Genomic DNA, 24,191 nt, shown 5'->3' on the forward strand with positions numbered 1-24,191 from the left:
TACAGAGTTTCCACTGAGTACAAATGTGTGACCAGATGCAAAAAGCTAGTAGTGCGAAAGCTTATCTCTGTGAGGAACAGGGGCACTAAACCCTCCTTTTTCCTCCTGGTAATGAATTGCTGTAGTCATTTTTCAGAAAAGATAGCTAGATGATTCATCTCCAGGCATGTGAAATGTGGAACCCTCCAGATGTTGCCCTAACCAATATGATCAGTGGTATGGTTATGCTGAGAATCAGAGGTTCCAGAATCCTGATTTAGTCCATCGCTGTGTTTTCCTAGCTGGCTACTAATATCCTTTACCTCAGAAATGAACAACATACTTGGCTTTGGAGCAGCATGCTATGGATCCCACTCCAAAAAATAGTAGATGGGGCCATAATACCTATTTTATGTTATTTACATTAAACTAAAATCAGATATAGTTAATGATTACAGTCATCCGCAGTCAAGTGTTTAATATCTTTCCCCATCTGTCACAATTAGTAAACACTTTGGAGGCAGCCACCAAAAACCTATAAAAGCTGATACCAAATTGTAATTTTTAATTTTATATCAGTTTTATAGATTTCTGGTGGCTGCCTCCAACTGTTTTATTAGTTGTACATCTCTGCTGCAGGTGGTCTTGAGCAACAATTCTCTCCTGTTTTGTTTTGTTTTTTACTTCCCAGCACGTGGTATTTTTTAAAATATCAATTCTGAATACTGAATTGATTGTTCGTCTTCTAAGTAAAGATTCTTATAATGCCAAAATAGCATCATCTTCATAGTAGATGGAAGTATTAGAAGGCTCAGGGAAATTCCAAGGTTGCAGATTTATTAAAAAGTCTTTAGGGGGAGGAGAATATCTCAGAAATAGGCTGATGAAGCCTGAGCATGTTGCATTATAGGAGTTATCTCAGCTGTGCTGTTGGGTGTGTTGCTATGTGACTGCCACATAGCCCACCCAATCACATACCAGGCTCATAGGATAGGCAACTATATATTCCACAGCTAGGCAACAAACCTTATTTCTCCAAGATCATAGCACTAAAAATGTTACCTCAGGGGTTAAAAAAAAAAGGCTGCAAATGAAAAACCATGTCAGAAAACTCCTACAATTCAATATTCTAACCCTGAGCTACATATATTCTCTACAATTGCAAGACTGAACATGCTTAGCATGCTGACTGAGGACACAGCCAGACCACTGTGTTAAAGTGTTATCCTCCAATCCATGAGTCGGTAGAAAAGTATGCTGCATAAATTGCCTTGCCCTTATTGCCACCAATCTCTATTCTGCCTCAATAATGAGGCAGTTTTAATGTGCGACAAGTAATGTGGGAGAGTGCTAAATGACAGTACATACTATGCCAGTTTTCCTGAACTGGACCCAAATGCTGGCTGTGCTGACCAAACCCTGGAATCTGTAGAGAAACATATCTGGAGGCAAACATTTGAGAGATGTTGCATTATATTAAGCGTTCATTCCTAGCAAAAACAAATTACCACCATGCTGTTATTTTCATGCTCCCATTTTCTCAAAACTGAACTTTATTGAAATAGCACTTTGAAGGGAAATAACAGTTTAGAGCAACTTTTACCAAAAACAGAAAAAAAGACACAAAGACACAAAAAGGGAAAAAATCACTTCCATGCATTGTGATCTTCTCATCTGGACTGGAGCACTGTATAATTTTTTTATTAAAGAGTACTTTCAAAAGTATGTTTTAAGCTAATACAAAATTAGAACATGAGCTACATAAATAGATTCAAGAAGCCATCATTAAATATGGAACATACAGAATGTATTTCAGCAGGTTCCTTTTCCTACTCACAGAGACACTGATGTTTTATCTTAGCTTTGCTGAACTCAGTATACTTTCAAAAACTATAGTCAACACAGATGGAAACAAAGCTCTCAAACTTTGGCTAATATGGTCAATCTGTATACAGTCCCTTAAGGCTTAAATATGCTTTCTTTTTTCAGGAATAAGCAAGTCAGTATGCCAAAGTTGTTAAGCAGCATAGCATTCCCAGGATCATATACAGAAAAAGAATATAGATAATTGAAATTATAAAGTCTCCTCATCAAAGAAAATACTAGATGATTAAGGGGAGGTTATGATGTTTTGTTTTGTTTGTGGTTCCTTTTGCTAAAGGTCAACAGGGAACATTCCTCTTCCAGGACCATTGTATATCTTAATCATTTAGATTAGTATGTGAAATCTGTAACTCTCTGCTTCTATGGAACTAGAACTAAAAATTCAGCACATGTGCCTATATAAAGCAAAGGAGATGAGCTGTGTTAAATCACCATACTTACCCTCCTTGCTATGGCCGAGTTTCAGCTTCCTTTCACACTTCCACATTCCCATGGCAACACAAACTGCAGGGCCTCCCTTCTGTCCACCTGGCATGTTCATTGCTTGAAGGGTGGCCTATCCGGGGAGGTGGTTCTGTATTACAAGGAAGCAAGGAGATTTGCCCTCGAACTTGCTGTAGCACAGCCACACTTAGGATAGAAAAAGACTCCTGGCTACTGTTCCTTTTCACAGGGAATGAAGTAGCATGATAGGTATCACAAGCAGGTTTTATTGCTTGTTTACACAAGGAAGGATCTACAGTCAGAGTGTGCTGTTCCAGAAGAAGAAATAGAAAAGGAAAAAGACTATAAAAGGGTAAAAGAAAAAGTGAAGGATAACAAAAAAGAAAGAAAAAGGAAGATATCTAAAGAAGCGACTTCCAATCTTTGCAGAAGTTGCAAACATAGCAATTACCATACCACCTTTCCATATTGCATATCATAGTTCCTTTCTTCCGATAAACAAAACTTTTAAATTAATAAATCCTGAAAACAGCAGTTTTTATAAAAAATAGTTGTAGTTCCCTCCTTAATCAAACAAGTCAATTTAGCCATTTCTGCAAACTCAGCCATTTCACAATCCATTCCTCCATTATTGGTGTTTCTGTAGTCTTCCATCTTTGTGCATCTAATCGCCTCACTGCAGTTACATCATATAAAACCAAGCATCCATGAGCCTTTTCTAGTTGAGTGTCCATAAGTCATAATAAGAAAAGTTCCGGTTTCATCTGAATGTTAATTTTTAAAAATTCTCTGCATCATCATATATATATGTGTCTACTACCTTTTCGCTTTTTCACAAGTCTATCATGCATGGTAAAATGTCCCTTCATGTTTTTCACATTTCCAACAGTGATTAGAAGTACTTTTATACAATTTCTCTGGTGTCATATACCAATGGTAAATCATTTTTTTTAAAGTTTTCTTTGAAATTGTAAGACAATGTGAATTTCAGACCTTTTAACAACATTCTCTCCCATTGATCCATTTGAATATTATACCCAAAATTCTTGGCCAGTTTTACCATACATTCTTTACCTTGCTCTTCCTGTTTCAAACCCTAGGTCTGAGGGTTTTCAATGCATTGGTGTATATATTTTTAACAAGCAACTTTCCCTCAAACTGCTTTTGGGAATTTATTTATTTATTGCAAAACAGTGCTCAAATTTTCACAAACACGTGGAACTTTGGAGAGGGACAATTCTAGTAATTTAGTATCTTTTGTGTATTTGTGTGTGACATGAGGGAATGACTGTATTGGCACAAACCTGGAAAAACTGCTGTGGGGGGGAAGGTAAGAGAAGGAGTTCAGTTATTGGACAGCTTGAAATTATATCAAACAAGCAGTGATTAGCTAAAACCTGTTTGTCCTTACTTATTGGTCAGAAAGGACAAGTACTAATTGGGCATTAATTTCTCTGAATTCTATATTCTGAAACATCCAGATATGGCTAAGTTTACAGTGCCATCCACAGCAAACCACAATGACATCAAAAAAACATATGGTGACATCACACAAGTACCACCCTTACGTCCTTGCATCCTGACATCTGACTCAAGTACATAAGATGTGGCATTTACATGATGATGTTGTGATACACATTTCATCATTTGCTCCCCTTTTCTCCGGGAGATGGTTATGCATGTTCATAGCATTTTGATGCTATGGTGTCTAAATAAATTTGCAAAATCACCTGGATCAGCCTTTAACTGGATTAAGAAGGGGTAGGAGATGGAAAGGCTGATCATTTGGAAGTCCCTATAGTTTCTAATTAAGCTGAATTGCAAGGGATTTCTTTCACATTATATCCGGAGGAAGAAAGGAAAATTAGCAACAACACAATAATTTCAGTACATTGTGCAGAGATATTTCAGGTGTTTATTGAATTGTGGAAATGGTGACACATACAGTAATATCAACACAATGATGTTTAGATTACTTTAGAAGATAGCTGGAATAGCTAATGATGAATTTAAGCTGCCTCCATGGTGGCTTGGGAATGAGCCAAGACTGCTTCATGAGGACATAGCTGGGTGTCTTTGTGCCACAGTTAGCAGGATCTGAGGATGAGCCCTGTGACTCATTTAGCCATAGTCCATCTCACTAGTCCATTGATCTGTATAGTAGTTGGTAGGGAAAGTGATGGCTATTAAAACCAAGCAAATTAGCACCTTTTCTGTAGAAAGGTGGCAGTTTCCTCCATTGAAAATTGTACAGTGAATAGTGCTGAGTTCAGTTAGCACAGAAATGCTGAAAGATAACTCAGTTAAAAGCAGCTCATTTCTTAGCAGCCTTCCCTATACATGATGCTCTCCAGATGTGTTGGGCAACAATCCCACCATAAGATTATGGGAATTGTTGTACACTACACACAGGGAGTGCCAGCTTGCAGAAGACTGCTATATAGAAATGATAATTTATTCGTACAATGCCTTGGGAAAGTTTGAGAATATATTTTAAAGTACTCTGAGATTATCTAGCCTAACACTGTCTCCAGTTAACTGTCTTTACTGATGGTGGTGGTCAGGAATTATACAATTTAACAGTATATTGAGCATACTTTTCTTATTTTATCAGGCGAAATCAGAACTACATGAGTATTCTTCGCTTTATGTCCCTGGGAGACAAGAATTTGAGTCCATTTAACATCACTCAACGTTTTACTCATCTCTTCTGGCTGGGAGATCTGAATTACCGCTTAGAGTTATCCCCAATGGTTGGAGAACCATTTCAATTCCCTACTAGTTGATAATACTTAGCATTTATAAGAAGTTCCTTTAAAGTGTTCAGAATATTTACATTTACATCACTTGCATTATTTTGGTTATCCTTATAGATGATCTGCAAATTAAGCTTCTATTAATATCTCAGATTTTGCAAATAAAAAACTGAGACTGAGAATGTTCATAGCCAAAATGAGATTTGAACTGGAACCTTCCTTGCTCACAAACATACTCTTATGAATCGTACAGGAATGCATACTTTTAGTTGCAAGCCCCATTACTAAAATATTCCTACCTTGTTTTGCACGTATGTAGAAACTTCCCTGCACAATACTTAGGGAACATCAGTTCTGGTTTTTAGCAGAAATTAAATTTGCACTATATTAACTGGCAGGGTCTTATGTAAGTCATGAGGCCTCATGATTTCATGCAATGTAAAAACAGGAGAAAGTTCCTTAGTGCAGAAACCCAGATGTTTATCCAGCCTCTGTTTTGGCATATCAAATGAAGGAGTGTTCACTACCTCCCAACATGGCACTCACTTCAAAGGATATATACACATACAGTGACACTATCCTATCAAATCAAAAGATGAGACGGTCCCCAAGCTGCTGTTGCTGCTGCTGCTGTGGTTGTTATTATTATTATTATTATTAAAATTTATATGCTGCCTGACTCCCAGTGACTTTGGGTGGTTTACAATTTGTTAAAAACATTTAAAAACAAGGAAACAAACAAACAAAAAAGAATAAAGATGGCAGAAATAACATAACCAGATAGGAACAAAAAAAAAAAAAAGTGGGGGCTTCAATCACCCTCACCCAAGGTGAATTGAAAACTTGAGAGAGCAAATGTTGACAACAACTCTGCAACTGATTCATTCCATTCCCCAAGAAACAATAAAAACTTTGATCCATCTTCTTTTGTAGGGATTTTGAGTGGTTAATATAGATGGAACAGATTGTTCAGAAGGAAAGTTCACTGAAAAATGTTGATTTGTTGAGCTGCTTACACAGTTCATGGCAATGAGGATTCGTACCATGTTGCTTTTTCCATTAATGACATGGCCATCCCCATCCTCAGTTTGTGAAGTATCTTCTGAGCAACAGAATCTCCCAGGTTTTTTGTTTTTTGGTTTTTTGGTGTTACAGTAGTGTTTACTCTGATTTAGCAGTGGCATGGGATTCTGCCCCTATATATTATATGTCAAGGGCAGAAGATAAATGATAGCTTCACAGGAGAAGGGAATCTCCTATATACATTTTTTTCTAAAAAGAAGGGAGGCATGTGTGTTTATCTGCTGTAAAGAAGCATATAGACTCCCCCAAAACTCAGCTGAAAAATAAGGATGTAAAAATCACTTACAAAATATTAACGCTGTCCACTGGAAAGAAACAGGCAGACTTGCCTTTTTTATTTTAGCTGTTGCTTAAGCAAGCAAATACTGTGGATCCATAACACTGAAAAATTAAAAGATATTAAGAGAACAGTATAGAAAAAAATAGAATAATTGGGAAACCAGATATTTATTATGGAATGCTATATATATCCACTTGATTGAATGCTATTTGTTCCTGGCTATTTGTAAGACTGAAACCTCAGAGTTTGTAAATGGGACTTACTTCCAAATAAGGACACATAGGGTTACAGTCTTAATGTGTCAGAGAGTCTAAATAACTTAAAATGCTTTGCATCTAGTTCTGTTTATAAAATGAAAATTTCTGTTTTTCCATTGTATTATTCTGGATGCATTCATTCCAATGCAATAATAAAATCTGGTATAATTTTGACAAAAAAGAGATGCAATTGCAACTGCTACAAGACAGAAAATGTGTGTAGGACAGGAAATCAATGATGGAATCTCTTACAGTTTTAGTTATAAGCAGATACAGAGAACTTCAGTAGAGAGCAGAGTAGAGAGTGCTTTGAAACAAGTTTTTTACTTTTCCCTTCATTCTGTTCTAATGTCCTCTTAAAAGTAAATTAGTGTAGTGCCTTCAAAGGAAAAAAAATAAAGGCAAGTGTTTTCCCCACAGCACTAAAACATTTTTAAGAATAAAAGTGCTAAGAGTTATGCATTAAATTTTATTTGACCTTGAACATATTTTTTTGTACTTGGATCAATTATATGTAAGTGAGCATTTATTAAACAAAACAAATAAGAGAGATGGTGTATCTGTTAATTATAACACTTCCTCTCTTCTCAGGAAGCAGAAAATATCATTCAGAAAATCAAACAGCAACAGTATACAGAACTGCTTAATTTTGACCAGCTCCTCATTGAAAAGAAGGATCAGAAGGTGTTTCTGCAGTTTGGTAAGATGTTACTAGGTTTGGTCCTTAAGCCTAGAATCAAATATCCTGCAAAATAAGCTGATAAGATAGTGATAATTGAAGGACAAATTGATCCCTTATTGTCAGAGTAATTGCTTGATATAGAAACTATCATCATGTGGTATAGCTTACCACATATATCTGACCAATTTGTGATTCACATTAAGCCATCGTTTTCTTCCTTAACCAAATTAGATGAATCATTTACAGAAATGTAGACCAAATTATGGCTTTATTATGTGATGTATGAACCCAATCTTTCTGTCTCTTTCATTCTCTCCTCATGCAATGGCATAAAGAAAATTGCGCCACCCATATGGTGAGAGACACCACACAAATAACTAAACCATGTGCTAAAACCTACTATAGGAGATAATTACAATGATGTGCATGAGATTGCTGTAGTGCACTGTCAGGTTTTTGATCTTCAGTTAAGTCAAAACAATAATCAGCCATCTGTCTGTTTCAGAGGAGGAAGAAATAACATTTGCCCCAACCTATCGCTTTGAAAGAAACACCCGGGAGAATTATGTCTACACCAAGCAAAAAGCAACAGGGGTATGCCATAACTTCTAGCATATTGTAGCATTTCAATTGATAACTGTTGCCAGCACCATTTCTCTTTTGATAGACATTGCAATGAAGAAAATAAAATCAATGGCTTTTTGGCAACTTTTGACAGAGTGCTGTGTTCTTGATATTGAGTTGTCTTTTGTTTGCAGATGAAGTACAATTTGCCATCCTGGTGTGATCGAGTTCTCTGGAAATCATATCCCTTGGTGCATGTGGTGTGCCAGTCTTATGGTGGGTAGATAACAGATTGAAAATAGCAGCAAAGCTGGCTTAAGCGGAAATGATTCAGAGCAGAATCTGTAGAATTGCCTTTCACTGCCAAGTCTCAACAAGAGACATCCTATCTTTGAGAAATGCTTTCTCCTTAAACTAAGATATGTGGGGGGAAGAGAATAGGCTGTGAATAATTGTGAGAGCAATACACCTTGCAAGTCTTAGAATGCCTCCTCCCCCTGCCCCCCCCCCGGTTCTAAGCCAGAAAAGGCTCTCAGTTGTAGCAATTATTTCTAGGATATTCTGTTTCCCTCAGTTAAAAAATGTGAAGTAGCTGAAGTCTGATGTCCAAAAGAAATCACATCCAAAGCACAGTTAATGAATCTGTGTGTGTGTGTGTGTGTGTGTGTGTAATTGTTTCTGTGGGAATTTTGGCTCCTGGCCAGATCTGAAATTAGGATGTTTATAGGCTGTTCTTCATCAGTCTTCATAACACATTACAAAAATATATCAAATTGCAATTAAAACAGTAGAACTGTAACATGAAATGCTAGTGCAAAACAGAATTCTTATAGTATAAAGAGGACAAATTAATTTAAGCCTAGCACTGAAAGAAGAACAAAGACAACTCTAGGAAGATAATGCCAAAGAGCAAATACTGTACCTTTGACTCTTTTCAGCAAATTGGAGAATCTAAGGAAGGCTGATACATGGAAGGAACCATGTTAGAACATTTTTTCAGGTAACCTAGTCTCAGATCACTGAAGGACATGTCATGGGAGTTGTGTGCTGGTTATTGAGTTCTTTCTGTATACAACTCACTGGAAAATAGAAGTGTTGTTCTCTTAAGGATCAGTTAGGCCAAGTAATTATTTTATTCTTTCCTCCCTTAGAAAATTAAGAACAGAGACCCTTAACTGTCTTTCCTATCTTAGGATGCACAACTGACATTATGACAAGTGATCATAGTCCTGTTTTTGCTACATTTGAAGTTGCTGTCACATCTCAGTTTGTCTCTAAGAATGGTGAGCACTTTTTTCCCCTAAGTAAAGGTGCAAAACTTTAAGCCATTGTTCAAATGCCTTTAACAATCTTGCAGAACACTGTCATTGCCAACCTTAACATGTGTTCTCTTTTCCCCAGACGATAAGTACACAGACTCTCTGGGACAGATTGAATTCCTCCATTGCAGTGCTGTCCTCAAGACAAAGTCACAGACAAAATTCTATATTGAATTTTACTCCAGCTGCCTGGAAAGTAAGTACTGTTGCCCATGTTGTTGTTGTTGTTGTTGTGTTATTTAGAAATTGCATTGGAGGGATTAATGGGAGAAGTAAGACTGTTTCTAGATTATGTCCCATTCACCATTTTGCAAAATATTTATATTAGATATGAAATAACAAACTACTTAAAAACTTCTCAATATATCCTGTCTACATTATCATTTGAAAGGCAAGAATCTTCATTGCAGAAAATCTCTGGTCTTCATTGCTGTTTTTGGCAAACTTTTCCTTGTTGTTTTCACCTGAAATTTTATAAAAAGTACTTGCTTTTACAAACACTTTTATATTTCCAGACCTGAATGCTCAATATTTTCCCCAAAAAGGATGATATTATAATACAACTTTTCTTATAATACAGATCCACCAGTGAAATATTTAATATACACACCTGAACATGTGATGTACGAACGTGTATATGTGTGTGTATGTGTATGTGTGTACACACTTTTCCTATTCATACATTGACCTCAGCATCCTCCAGTTTCAGATTAACATGTCCTGGAACATCTTTTGCAGAACTGTTGTGAGAGTGACACATTAAAAGCCATGTATACTGACCCGAGCTTTGAGGGAAAATGATTCATTTTAAATGGTCACTCTTTGATATTTGTTCATAAGTTATATTACTTATATTTAATCTACAGTGGCTATAAAAATCACTGTTTATAAGTGTCTTTTACGTCTTTGGAATCTAAATTAAAGGGCTGAAGCTTAATGTCATTATAAATTGGCAGCCTAAAAATAGTTGTGACTTTGCAAGATCAAGAATTAATATGTGCACACAAGGATCAAATTATTGTTCTGCAATAATTCTGTGAACATAACTACACACTGGTACTTAAGATCATATTTCTGGATTCCTAAATCTGAGCTCTTTGTGTCATGAAACAATATATGTCCAGAATGGGCTGTTTATGTTGTCCTTTGTCAAAGGGTCAAGCAGGATGTGGGGGGGAGTATATCTCTGTGGCCCTGTTTCCATTATTTGGATGACATATAGCTCTGTTAACCATGTTCCACACAAAAAAGGCTGTACAGAGATTTGCATATATTTCTATGGAAACCATGTGTTAAGGCTTAAATTAGAATTTCAACTGTGCTATCTTGAGTGGCGTAGGAAGACTTGTCATATTTTCCTTCTCTGCTTGTCTGTGCAAGTACTGAGCCTCCTAACGATTTTCTTAACTGGAATGAAATATTAAGAAGACAACCCAATGAGGTCAGGGGCAAATGCACTTTGTAAGCACTCATTTAGGATCGTAGGCTGAAAGTCGCAGGTGCTTTCCATTCTTCAGCTTCCCTGTGCTGCCAAGTTGGTTTTGTTTGTTTTTTTAGTTTTGCAAATGTCTGTGTTATTGCTCGTGCTTTTCCAGCTGGCAACTAATTTTCTTTTCTAACACTTTTACAGGCTTTGTAAAGAGCCAAGAGGGAGAAAATGAGCAAGGAAATGAAGGGGAACTGGTGGTAAAGTTTGTCGAAGCCCTTCCTAAGGTAGGTTGATAGGTTTTGTTTGAACGTAGCTTACATAATAACTGATTTAATTCATATCCAAACAATAATGCAGATTAACCAGTGAATTTTATACATCTCAGACCAGTAACAACGAATCATTATAGTCCTTCAGATTACTGTGTAATAAAATAAAATATATATACAGGTTACATAAACATATAAAATCAATATAAAATACAATAACAATTCCCTTATTATAGGGGAAGGACACTGGTGTTCATCCTATGTGTTTTGGTCTTCCATGAGACAGCACCAAACTAGCAACCTACCAAACAGAACTGTTGCTACTTGCCATGTAATTCTAAAGTCTTAATCTGCAAGTAATTTGCCTGCATAAACATCATCTGGAACACATTGAAATGTTTACATCATACTAAGGGGCAATCATGGTGTTATGGATGTCTGTGCAAAAAAATGGGCCAATGTTTCTGCCTTACCCACCCCACATGGTCAGAATCTTTCAATGAGGGCTCTCTTTCATTTGCCACCACATGAACATACCATGGCAATTTTTTCTGCCGACTGCTCTTGGCCAGCTTTTTTTTTTCTCCTATGCCCCACCTTTGTCTCATCTCCAGACCAAGCATCTTAAAGTCATTCTGGCTGTTCTGATGAGTTTTCTCTCTTATCCTGACACCATTTTTGCCATGAACACAATCTGCATGGTTCACTGACCATGTAATTGCTGGTGTAGATAGGGATTGAGATCTGCTCAGTTCCCATTGGCAATGCTAGGCCCTGAAGCCACTGCATATTATTCTCCAGAATCATTTTGGGTTGGGCTGAAGATAAGGCCAGACACTTGGCTTCTGCAAAGGCATCTACCCACTAATACCTAACCAGGATTTTTCACAGTGACTGTCAGGTGATACTTCTTTGAAGAACACTTCACTTTCCAAGCACAGGCTGTGCTGTGCAGAAAGTGAATTGAAACTGAGAAAGAGAGCTGGGTTCAACATGCCTTTTGTTTTTATGACTGTATGTGCAATGTTTCATGGTTATTTATGTCCTTTTGATGATGATGGGGCATCATTTTACCCACTCCATTCTGTCTTTGGCAGCATGATGATGTCATGCCATGATGATGATGATTGTTATAATACATGGACCAATCACAATTCCATGTTTCCAAAAAAAACCCATTGCATGAGTGATCTGTCTTCTACTTTCCCTCTAATTCTTGGAACTTAGGTATTTTATTGTTCCAGATAAGCCAGCTTTCCCCAGTCTGAAACCCTTCAAATATTTTAGACCAGAAGTACTATCCCTAACTCTCTGAGATTGTATCTGAAGGGTATTAGTTTGGGAAGAAATAAAACAGAGTACAGAAAGCTTTCTCAGAGTCTTGCTTCAAATCCTTATACTAAATGAACACATGGATAATTAAATTGCTTGGAAGAACATGCTGAAATGAAATTCCAGCTGGTGTCTTTAAGAGGATTTCCAATTAAGCGCTGCCAAGACAAATCTAGGAAGCCCGGTTAACTTCCTTTGTGTTACATTCCAGACTCCAGCATTAAAATTTGGAAAAAGCCTGATGAGTTTCTTCTCCTTCAATTCAACAAGATGTCTTGAGTGATAGACACCCATCTCCATCTCAGTCTCCTTTAGCTGTGACATTGAACTAGTTCTACACCCTGGACTCTATACTTCTAAGACTCTCAACATTCAGTATTTCTTATATTTTCAGGTGAACTATACAAATAAGTGCACCTGACTGAATTTGGAGAAGTACGTGCCCTGCAGGTATAGGATCCAGGATTAGCTGAAGCTCACTGTCAAGTATATGTCCTTCTGCCAGTATAATTTATGATGTGCTAACAGAAATAAATAAAACATCAGAGCAAAGGTGCATATTTTGCACATATTTGACCAGGAAAAAAAATCCCTTGAAATCCAAAGTTTACTACAATTTATGTACAATGCATGTAAGATAGCACCTTCAGTGTAGACACATTCACAAGAAATAGATACTGCTTACTGATATTAGATTTCATAAATATATTTCTTCCTCTATTTTTACTGAATTCTTGAGTTTTCCTTGCAGCTGACTCCAATTATTTCAGATCCAGAATATCTGTTAGACCAACACATTTTGATCAGCATTAAATCTTCAGACAGTGATGAATCTTATGGTAAGATTTACACAAACATATGATTAGTTTACACAAATCAAACCTCATTACAACTTGTTCAAGTTGTTCAGAGTGTAAAAGAGAAAGGCATTGAAATATTCAGATTTCTAAGCTTTCTTTTTTGCTTAGAAATCTATTACTCTACAGTAGTTTCTATAAATAAAATGCAATCTTGCATAAGGGGGGAGAGGGGTCCAAGATTTTTGCACAAGGCACATGTTTGCAAATTTATCCATCTCCAAAAAGTTTCTGAATGGAAATACATTTTTCAGGAATTAGTATCTCTCATCAGTGATAATATGATTTGTGGCTAAACGACAGATGATATTAAATATGGTATGTAGTTTGCAGACTATTGTTTATGGTAATATAAGGAGAAACGATACCAGTGTGGGAAGCATAAACCTCTTCCACAGCCCCTTGTTTTATAAAATTCCTCTCTCCTGTGGAAGGACTTTAAAAAGAAAAAAAATCTTATTGTACCAGCACAGTTTTTCCTTAAAAGCACACAAGCAGACCAAGAGGAGGTGGATATTTTGCAAAGCAATTAACTGATGGTGGGGAGGTAGAAAATGTTTAAATAACCCCATACCTGCATGTTTGTATTAGGGTTGGTTCCTTCCATACCTTATATTACTCTAAACTGAAATCAGAATGGCACTGCACAACACCTACTTAGACCTCTAAAGCTGGCATTCAGTAAAATATGCTGCTTCTCCTTCTGGAGAGAGCAAGCTGTATTTGAACTTCTAGTGTTTACAATAGCTTTTTCCAACTGGCCACTCTCTGGATGTATTGGGATTGCAATTCTAAAATTCCTGGCCTGGTCAGCAAGGGAATTGTAGTCCCATCAGACTCCAAGGACAGCCAGTTCCAAAACTTGTTTACAACATGGCCAACTACTGTATTGTAAATTGATTGCACTGGGCCCACTGAGTGCAGTGGGAAATTATTTTGTATGATACCTACTAAAATGAATGGAAGGATGTGAAAAAGTCCTACTAAGGGCAGATCCACATTTTCTGCTTGACCCAACACCAGTATGGACCACTCACACTTCCTGAGTGTAAGAACAGATGATGTCATCCTCTTCGCACTCCCAGCCTACTGCAAATGCACCCCTGTGTTTTCTAGCTTCGATTCAAAACCGCTAATTGCCACCGAAGCTGCTTTTAAGTCCTTTAGAGCAGATGATCTCCACCACTTCATTTTGTTCTAGTAACAGTTCCAGCTCCAGCTGCAATTGGCTGTAGCGCCTAGCACATCACCTCACCTCCAGCAGCTGGTCACTGTCCTCTGCAGCCATTTGATCCTGGGCTGCCAAGTTGTCTTGCTTTCTGCTGAAGAGCAATTGCTGGTTTTTTATAATCTTGTAGAAGACTCAACAATGGCCCATTAAGTCAAAGACAATAATCACTTAGATCTCCAGTATACACCCTTTCCACTTCTGCATTGTCCTTGTTTTCCTGTTCTCTGCCCACATAATTGCAAAACTTCCTTTCCCTTGCATTTATTTTTTAATATTTTTAAATTGAATGGTAGAAATATTATTACTTTTTTAATTTAGCTGAACTATAAGTTCTTCCTTGCTAGAAAGTTTCCATGGATCTTCAGAGGAACTTAGGAATGAAAGAACAACCTCTTCCCCATTGCTTCGATTATTGTAGTGTCAAAGCAACAATGGTACCATAAGGACTAATGAGGAGGAAACAGTCCCTAAAAGGAAAAGGCAGGACCTGGTAGGCCAGTCCACACAGGAGCCAGCTCACGAGACTTCCCTCACTTGGAAAGGGGCATGAACCAGTGGAATGAATGTGGGGTCTTGCGGTGGCCGAAGTCTAGTCTGAGCATCAACCCAACCCCATTGCCAACCCACTGCAGCCTGGACTGGAATTTCTGAAGTTGTCTTAAGCAGCAGTCAGGAGCAGCATGGAAGATGAGCAGTTTAGGGTATAATATGGAATTGCTGTAAATCTGACCAATGATATATTTAGTCCTGTATCTTACTTCTAACACTGGCCAGCAAGATGCCTCTGGAAAGCTTCCAATCAAAAGAATTAATCAGAACCATCACTAATCCATGTGCTTCTATGTGCCTTTTCACATTAGTTTGCACTCAGTGTAATTCTATGCAAATCTACTCTCTGAGACTTAGGGAAGTATGTATAAGATTGCAGCTATATTCCTGATTGTTTAGTTATATGTGAGCAAGGAAATGCCCTTTGCTATCCCATAAAAATCAGCTCCCTTACTGTTCTCTAGGTGAAGGCTGCATTGCCCTTCGAAGTGGAGCTGCAGAATCCCAAGTCCCTATCCAAACTGTGTTAACACACCATGGAGAAAAGACAGGGATCTTCCAGGGTGAATTCAAGCTGCAGACATCCCAAGGGAAACAGAGAGAAAAATTATATGGTAAGCCAGTGCTCCAGTGCAGTCATACTTTTGGCTAAGAAAGGCAATGTACTGAGCCTGAAAGAGCTGTTTTTGTTTTTCTGGTAGCTACAACCAGCCAAAAATGGTTGTGTAAGAAAGTGCTCATAGGACTTCTTTCAGAAACTAGTGTTTTTCCATTCCAGACTCCCTCTATGGTGCTGGGCAACTGACCTGGGCTTGTTTATGTAAGACACCTGCCTAGTTCAGGATGTGACCTTGGCTGCCGCAGAGAACTGAGTTGTCACCTGGAATTTATGGGGCAAGCCCTAGTGTTTGCCAAAGATTGTGAGGGTATAAGCACAGCATATAATATGGGTCAAGGAAAAGATGTGCGGAGTGCTGGGGGAGGGAAATGTTTCGCTGTCATTTTAAAATCCATAAAAAATAAACTTTTTAAAGTGTGGCCGCGACATCGGGAATATGTTAGAAAGTCATGGAATTCACAAGTCCAACCTGGGCCTGACCCTCTAGCTTTAAGCAATTCATGGATTTCAATATCATCAGATCTCCCAACACTTATCCCATTAACAGGGCTTGCCTTCTCTAGCAGGAACTTCACCTCCTGAGGAATCTCTGTGCAGAGAGCTTGGGTGTGGATGAAGCTTGTCAGAGTGGTGACATTAGAGTTGTACACTCATTCCACAGATACTGACAGGTAGCAAATGTGTGAAAGGAAAGAACTATAGTTATTGAAAAGGTCTTGGCATTAGAACATATACGCTTTTTTTAGAAATAAAAACGTTCTCCATCATCAAAACAGGAACCTTGGAAACAGAGGACATGTTTAGCCTTCCCTTCCTTTTTCCAGGCAAATGAAAGGGAGCCCTCTGCCTGACTGTCTGTAATATAGGCTTGTCTTTTTCAGTTGTGACACTATGGAGAGAGAAAGAAGATTTGAACACTTAGAAAAATGTTCAATAAAGTTTGAATTATGGAATACTTTACATGAGTTGAAGGTTAGATGTGTGAACAGCAGTGTATGATGGAAATAAAGCATGTGTAAGAATAAATAGAATGCAGAGTGAATGGTTCAACATCAAGCAGGGAGGAACAGAAAGTTCTATAATCTCCCCTTGACTATTCAATGTATAACTGAATAAATACACAAGCAATGCTTGCCTACAATGAGGTGTTAGAGATATACAGTATTGGTTAGGGATGAGAATATTATGCATACTTTTAATGCAAATTATGCCATGTTGTTAACTGAGAACCTTAATGGTTTGCAGTGAATGTTTATATGATGCAATGAGAAATAAGTATCTGAATTAATGAATCAAAGATTAAAGTAATTGCATTTAATAAGGAATAGACAGTGCATGATTGCAAGTTATACATACATGGCAAAAAATAGAGCAAGTAGATGAATTTGGTGCAAAGATTACTGCAGATGCTGACTGCAGTCAGGAAATCAGAAGACATTTAATCCTTGGAAGAAGAGCAATGACAAATCTCATTAAAATAGTTAAGAGCAGAGACATCACGCTGACAACAAAGGTCCGCATAGTTAAAGCAATGGTGTTCCCCGTAGTAACATATGGCTGCGAAAGCTGGACCATAAGGAAGGCTGAGAGAAGGAAGATGGATGCTTTTGAACTGTGGTGTTGGAGGAAAATTCTGAGAGTGCCTTGGACTGCAAGAAGATCAAACCAGTCCATCCTCCAGGAAATAAAGCCAGACTGCTCACTCGAGGGAACGATATTAAAGGCAAAACTGAAATACTTTGGCCACATAATGAGAAGACAGGACACCCTGGAGAAGATGCTGATGCTAGGGAGAGTGGAGGGCAAAAGGAAGAGGGGCCGACCAAGGGCAAGATGGATGGATGATATTCTAGAGGTGACGGACTCATCCTTGGGGGAGCTGGGGGTGTTGACGACTGACAGGAAGCTCTGGCGTGGGCTGGTCCATGAAGTCACGAAGAGTCGGAAGCGATTGAACGAATAAACAACAAAAGATGAATTTGTGCAGCTTAGTAGAATATTTACAAAAGATTAAGATGCTAAAATGAATGGAAGATTTTTAAAACATGCAAACACTGGTGGAAAGCTAGTGGTAGTATGTAATCTGTTGCAATGAAAGAAGTGTAAATGGCTATGTATAAGAGCGTGTCTCTTCTCACATTATAACATGGATAAACGAACTGGGTATGTTATGAAAACATAAAAGTATATTGAATGCAGTGAAAATATGTCAGTTAAGTGTATGTGTGGTAAAAGAAGATGAGATAGAAATATGAATAAATGATGAATGAATGTGGATTGAATACAAAAGTGAAGTAGCCAGTATGAAAGAAGTAAACTGAGGTGGTTTTTCCATGAAGAGAGAATGAATGAGGACTAAATCATGAAACAAATATATATGAAAGAAGAGTGAATGTGTTGAGAGCAAAGAAGGATCAAGAAAGTTCTGACTGAATGGAGTTGATGAGATCCTCAAAAAGAGAGGTGAAAGTTTAAAGAACAAAAGGCAGTGCATGAATTGGTATGCAGATGTGGTGGAAGCATGAATAGTTTGCAAAGGTAGAAAGTTATAGAAAAGCATAGTGAATGGGATTGGTGTAAACTAGATTTAGTTAGATTTCCATTTCTTTTATCCACTGCCTTTCATTTCTCTTCCTCGCTACTTCTTACTCTTTTTCTGCACTGTGCATAATGTTGCTTACCCAAACAGGGAATGTCCTGAGAGATATTTATGTATGGGTGGCTCCAGTCATGCTCCCTCTGAGATGAATGAGAAGTTGCAGAGTTAGCAGTGAGTAGCATCTGGTTTCACATTGCTTTCCTCCTTCCCACTGTCTCAGGCAGCAGTTGGGCCTTCTCAGAAGTATAGTAATTTTATCTGACTGGTAGCATTCCAGCTATACTTTTCTTATTTTCACCACCCAGTTCAACCACAGTAGTTACCTTGGGCCTCAAGCTGAATTTATGCTTCATGAATACTTTATGTTAGTCAATGATAATTATAACATTATATAGGTATAAAGAAGCACTGATACTTCATATGAGTCTTTTGCCTTCAGATTTTGTGAAAATTGAACGAGATGAGACTGCTGGACAAAAACCAATCAGAGGCTTGATCAGTATAGACCATGCCAAAGAATGGGAACAAATCAACAAGTAGGTTGGAGGCAGCTCACTGCCTGTATTCAAATATGATTGATATGTTGACTAGCCGTGACATACCCTCAGCAGAGGTGGTCTGTAGGGCAATAGAGGCAAGTTAAGAACTGGGAAGGTTGGATCCGTGGATTCTTACCTGGCAGATCATAAAAATACAATAACAAAATGTCAATATTTTCTCTAAGGAAACCCAAGGTTATGACTGGAGAAAGAGTGAGATACTAATATTTTTTCCATACACACACACACACAGATATTTACACACACGTGTGTGTGTATGTATGCATGTATGTATGTATATATATATATACATACATACATACATATACACACACTCTATCTATCTATCTATCTATCTATCTATCTATCTATCTACAATCAATCACAATAGCAATGTAATCATTTTTGTCTAATTTATTATTTATTGGGAGGAAAATAAATAGTAGTAATAGTACCATAGTAGATTACAGTTTACAAAAAACAACATCCAAATAACAGACACCAGTATTAAGACTGGTGTCAAGAAGGTCTTTCAAAAATGATTTAAAAATTGAAGGAGGAAGAATAGCTTTTGTTATTGAATTACGATAAACAAAATATGGAAGTAATATTTCTTCAAGGTGATTCTGGTAAGTTATAAGCCATGTTTTTCTTTGTGGGTGATATGTTCTAAAATTTCCAAATTAACCAAACATTGCCTAAAATTCCAGAGTTAACCAAAACAAACATACGCACTCAACATGATCTGAATAAAACATTTTAGTACTTTTTAATGTGATCCATGGCATACCAATAATCTAGAATCATTTTGATTGTTGGTATAGGTGGAACAACAATACTAATTTTTTTCCTGTTGATCCCAGAACGTTAATCACCTTTAATCAGTGTTTTTGTAACTGTTATATCCCAGATATCTGTAACCTAAATTCAGTGATTTCAGTGTTCACCTTCCCAGTTTTTAGCAGTTGTTTGTCTCACAGCTGTCAACAGGAATAGTAGTAGTTCTTTACATAATAAGTTTTCATTCTCACCTCATTTAACACTACTTTAGGGTAGAGGATAATTTTTTTGTTCTATAATCATGATGTATTCCTTAAAGATATAGTACCACAGCCATCCATTGACCTTAAGTTTTCACCAGAAATGACAGAAGCTATCAGATTCTCTCAAACATATGGGACTGATTTCTTTGTAAATATAGTTTATAGTCATGGCATTAGCTATTAGTTTTAACAGAATTCTCTCTCATTTTAAATGAGACTATTATTTTTTTATTTCAAAATAGCATCTCATTCTTCTTTCCCTAAATCCTTTTCTATGGCTATTCAGTGTTCCTCATGATTCAGTTACTAAGAGCAGTGTTTGCAGGATGGTTAAAGTGTTGGAAAGGACTGGGGTGATCCACATTCATATCCACCCCCAGCCATGGAGGTTCACTGGGTGATTTTGCCTTGAGCTCCCAGAGGAAAGACAAGATATGAATCTAAGGAACAAATACTACTATACTAATAAATAAATATTGAACATATATATACACATACTTGAGGCCATGTATTTTTGCCATCCTCATACGTTGTCATGGTTGTAAGAGTTCTAACTGAAAAAAAATGTGATATGAAAAAATTATCTTTCAGAAGATTTCAAACTTCTCTCACCTGTCTTTTCCTTGAAAGGGTTACTGTTTCCAGCAGGAGATCTACTCACTGGGTAGCCAAAGAAGCAGCCGCCATTGCTCGGTTTCGGGGAACCGCAGCATCTCTTGATGAAGCTTGCAGAGAAGATTTTGTGCGGTAACCACAGAACGTCACCTTTGAGGAAGCCTCACTGTACATTTGTATCACTTGTGTGGCTTGATCCCACATGAGGGATTCTTCGTTTTTGTTACCTTACTCACGGGGCAAGTGGGAACATTTCTGCTAGGGGCATAATGCCTAAGGAAGGAAAGCTTAACTCTCCCTTCTCCAGATGTAACCCCAATTAGAACTCTTATAAAATTCTTTCCCCTTTTCCTATATCTATTGATAGGAATAAGAATTCTTTTGTGCATACTCTACAGTCACATTTTTCTTTTCTTTTATACTGCATATCCTGAAATGTTCAAGGATTAGGACAAACTTTGCTGTAACTCCTTCAGAGGGCTAAAAATTTGTAGAAGTCTTGAAAGAGTTTCCTGATCTAGCTCGGATGAAGGGTTATAAAAGATGCTACATGTTATAAAAGATGCTACAATTTTGCTTCTTCAAACAAAAATGCAAGAAAATGTTTTCCTTGACAGATTGGATATATTTAGTGCATGGCAAATAACCTGAGGACCTTGAAAAAAAGAGTGTTTATGCTTCCCTGTTAAAGAGAGAACAGTATTTTTAAAAAAATGAATTTGAAAGCTGAACTAAATTATTTGTGAAGATATGTTATAAGACTTGAGTTTCTAACTATTGACTTTATTTTTTACTTTGGTGACTTCAGTTTCAGAATTTACAGTTGGCCTGACCTTAATTAGCTGACACTGAAGCATTTTACATATTCCACATGGGTTATTTTTAGCAGGAGGGTCAGCAGTTTATAATCCAATGTGCTTTCAAATGGCTTCTAGCATTACCAATCAAAAAACATTTGCCTCCTGAATGGATTTTTTTGTGGTAAGAAAAATAATGGAAGAAACAGTGAGAAAATACAGGATGGTTAAAAATAGAAGATATTGTCATCTGGATTCTTGGTAAAATTCTATGAGGCAGGCAGGACAATTGTCTAATACAGGACACATCTGAAAGCATGTATATGAGCTCCTATTCCATAAAAAAACTACAGAGTATAAAAATGTACAGTTATTTTAAAATGAAAGAAAATTAACTAAGTGAACAGATAACATAATACTTGAATAAGACATGAAGTTGTTCCTAGTTTTCATCTGTGTGTTCCCTATTCACTTTATGGCTGAACTGTCAGCAAAAGTTCAAATTTATACTAATGAATTTATTTTTGCTCTTCAAGTGAAGAAGCAGTATACAACTTGAGGCTCAAGACCATATGCGGCTTCCAAAAGCCTTGGGTGCCGCTTCATATATAATTGTTAATAAATTCTGGAGGTAACTTTCAATGGGACAAAAATAAAATGAGTAAAGAAACCCTGGAAATATTTACACTGTTTAATATTAATTAAAAGTAGATGCACATGAAATGAAGTAGTTTTGGTTTTGCCTCAGCCAGTACATTTTGGAGTACAGTCCCTAGAATTTCATCAGATACAAATACCAGGTATAGATCTTCAGCCAGGAAAAAATGCACATTCTTAGTTTATATCTTCATAAACATCGGTGGGCATAATATAGTACAACTGGCCAGAGAAGCAAAATAAAGCTAAAAGAAAGTGAAGGAAGCTGCTAACAATGACCCTTCACTATTTCTCACTTCCATAAGATTTGAAATAGCTTCAGCCGAGAACAGTGTTCCACTTCCAACAGTGCTTCTTCTTTAACTAGAATCTGATGTTTCTCCTCCTCCTTCTTTAAGTTGGTCACCAGTAAAAATGATGTTGAAGTTATCAATCTACACTGAAAAAGCATAATGATCCCTTATCAACATCACCAACAATTGTAGGCTTCCTGGTGCCTGCCTGCCTGCCTGCCTGCCTGTCATCTTTTAACATTCCACTAAAATCATCTTCCTTATATACTGTATATAAAACCATGATAAAAAGATAACTAGAAGGTTGCCCAATGATCCTCAACTAAATTCCAAATGTCCCTTTAGAAAGTAAGGTATTCACTGTCTTCCTGAATGCTAGAAATGAAGGGGCCAAATGCCCTTATGGGGCAGTCATGGAGAGGGCCTGTTTTCTGGTCCAAAACCTTTCACAGAGGCAAGACCCTAAGCAGACTTTCTCCTAGTGCCTACACTGGATGGGCAGAATTGTAGTAGATGAGGAAATCCCTGATGTAATCGGGCCCCACATCATATGTATCTTTATAGCTGATAACCACTACTCTGAATTGGACCTGGAGGTCTGCTAGTAACCAGTGCACCCACAAAATAGGGTTACTCTGCAATTGCAGGTTTTATCCAATAGCAGTCTACCTACTACTTTCTATGCCAATTCTAGCTTCCAAATTGTCTTCAAAGGCAGACAGGCAGGCATATAACATGTTGCAGTAGTCCAACCATGTGGTAGTAAAGGAATGAGTTACTGTTGCCAGGGTTTAAGACTGCAACTGCTGCACCAGCCAAAGCTAGGCAGGAGCTGTGAGTGCAGGGGAACACCAAGTCAATGGGGTGCTTCTTTGGGGGAGAGTAACCCTACTTAGAGCAAGTGTAACTGATATCCTGAAAAGCCTAGATGTTTATGAGCAAACGGCATTTCCATCTTGCTGGGTTACTGAACCCAGACTGACAGATGATCTCTCCCAGAAGTTTCATGTAGATGTTAAATCATATGGGAGAGAGAAGTGACCCCTGTGGGATTCTACACTGGAGCAATCATGGATTTGATCACTCCTTTTTTATGAATGACAACTGGAAACATCCACTGAGATAGAGCAGAACCACTGCAGAGCTGCGCCTCCAATACCCAAAAGGATACCATAGTCAATGGGTGCTGGGAGGTTTCTTTGGACCAGGAGGGGAGTACTCTCCTATTCAGATTCTGGTGGTCATCTGCTTTTGTGACCAGAGTGACCATTGCTTTTCTGCACCATGTCTGGACCTGAGACCTTAATCAAAGGGATCCAGAAATCCTGTTCTAGAATTCTTGTGTGGAGAGCCATAGAGAAACTATGCAGCAACAGTTTGTAAAACATGTTTTAAGCCTAGGAAATGAAGAAAGCATTAAAAAGAAACTCAAATTGCCTCTGCCTTATCTCCCCATAAACTTCTCCAGAATAACTATATGTTCTATCAATGATAATCATTTCTCTCTTAACTTTTTCCCAGCAACACAGTGGCTGCAGACAGCAACAATGCCAGCTACTTACGGGTGGCTGCTGCTTCTCAGCCATTCACTGCAACAACCCAGCTTAAGCAGATCCCTTCACCAGACCAGCAACCTACCTTTTGGAATTATGACCCACAGTCAAAAGATAATACTCCACTGCTGGGACTAGAGTCTCCTACTACACCTTCCACTCTGTCTCCTGGGTCTCCAAGAAATACTGCTCATTCTTCAACCAACCGAAAGGATCAACTGTGAGGTTTTTTTTTTTTTGCACCACTTTGAGATGGTCTAGATTTCCCATATTTTGCCTGTCCTTTAGCAGAGCATTCAGTAGACATGTTATTTCTAGATTTCAGGCAATAAGAGTTACTATAGTCACTGCTATTATATGAAGTCCAGCATTTCTATTCTTCTTAATGAATATTTTATTTCATATGCATTCACCATTGTTTTGAGTCTTTCTTTGGCCAGCCCAAGACACTGTGCTGCCAAAGATGGTATATCAAATGATGGCAAATCCATTCATCTCAAGGTGCATAAAACCCAAGGCAAATCAAATTATTTTGGAACCTAGACTTGATAATCCCATGTG

The 24,191-nt window shown here is 37.7% G+C and overlaps 1 protein-coding gene across 1 annotated transcript in view; it reads left to right on the top strand.

The window, feature by feature from the left end:
* The window catches only part of INPP5D (inositol polyphosphate-5-phosphatase D), an 88,172-nt gene that overhangs the window by 61,699 nt on the left and 2,282 nt on the right, over positions 1-24,191 (top strand). The window contains exons 15-26 of the mRNA XM_063306894.1: positions 4,922-5,060; positions 7,275-7,383; positions 7,871-7,959; positions 8,124-8,205; positions 9,123-9,212; positions 9,331-9,444; positions 10,879-10,961; positions 13,030-13,117; positions 15,380-15,529; positions 18,573-18,669; positions 20,346-20,462; positions 23,599-23,850. Of these exons, the coding sequence (XP_063162964.1) occupies positions 4,922-5,060; positions 7,275-7,383; positions 7,871-7,959; positions 8,124-8,205; positions 9,123-9,212; positions 9,331-9,444; positions 10,879-10,961; positions 13,030-13,117; positions 15,380-15,529; positions 18,573-18,669; positions 20,346-20,462; positions 23,599-23,850 (1,410 nt within the window). The remainder of the gene's footprint in view (positions 1-4,921; positions 5,061-7,274; positions 7,384-7,870; positions 7,960-8,123; positions 8,206-9,122; positions 9,213-9,330; positions 9,445-10,878; positions 10,962-13,029; positions 13,118-15,379; positions 15,530-18,572; positions 18,670-20,345; positions 20,463-23,598; positions 23,851-24,191) is intronic.

The sequence above is a fragment of the Candoia aspera genome, chromosome 6 (assembly GCF_035149785.1).
Source record: "Candoia aspera isolate rCanAsp1 chromosome 6, rCanAsp1.hap2, whole genome shotgun sequence".
NCBI lineage: Eukaryota > Metazoa > Chordata > Lepidosauria > Squamata > Boidae > Candoia > Candoia aspera.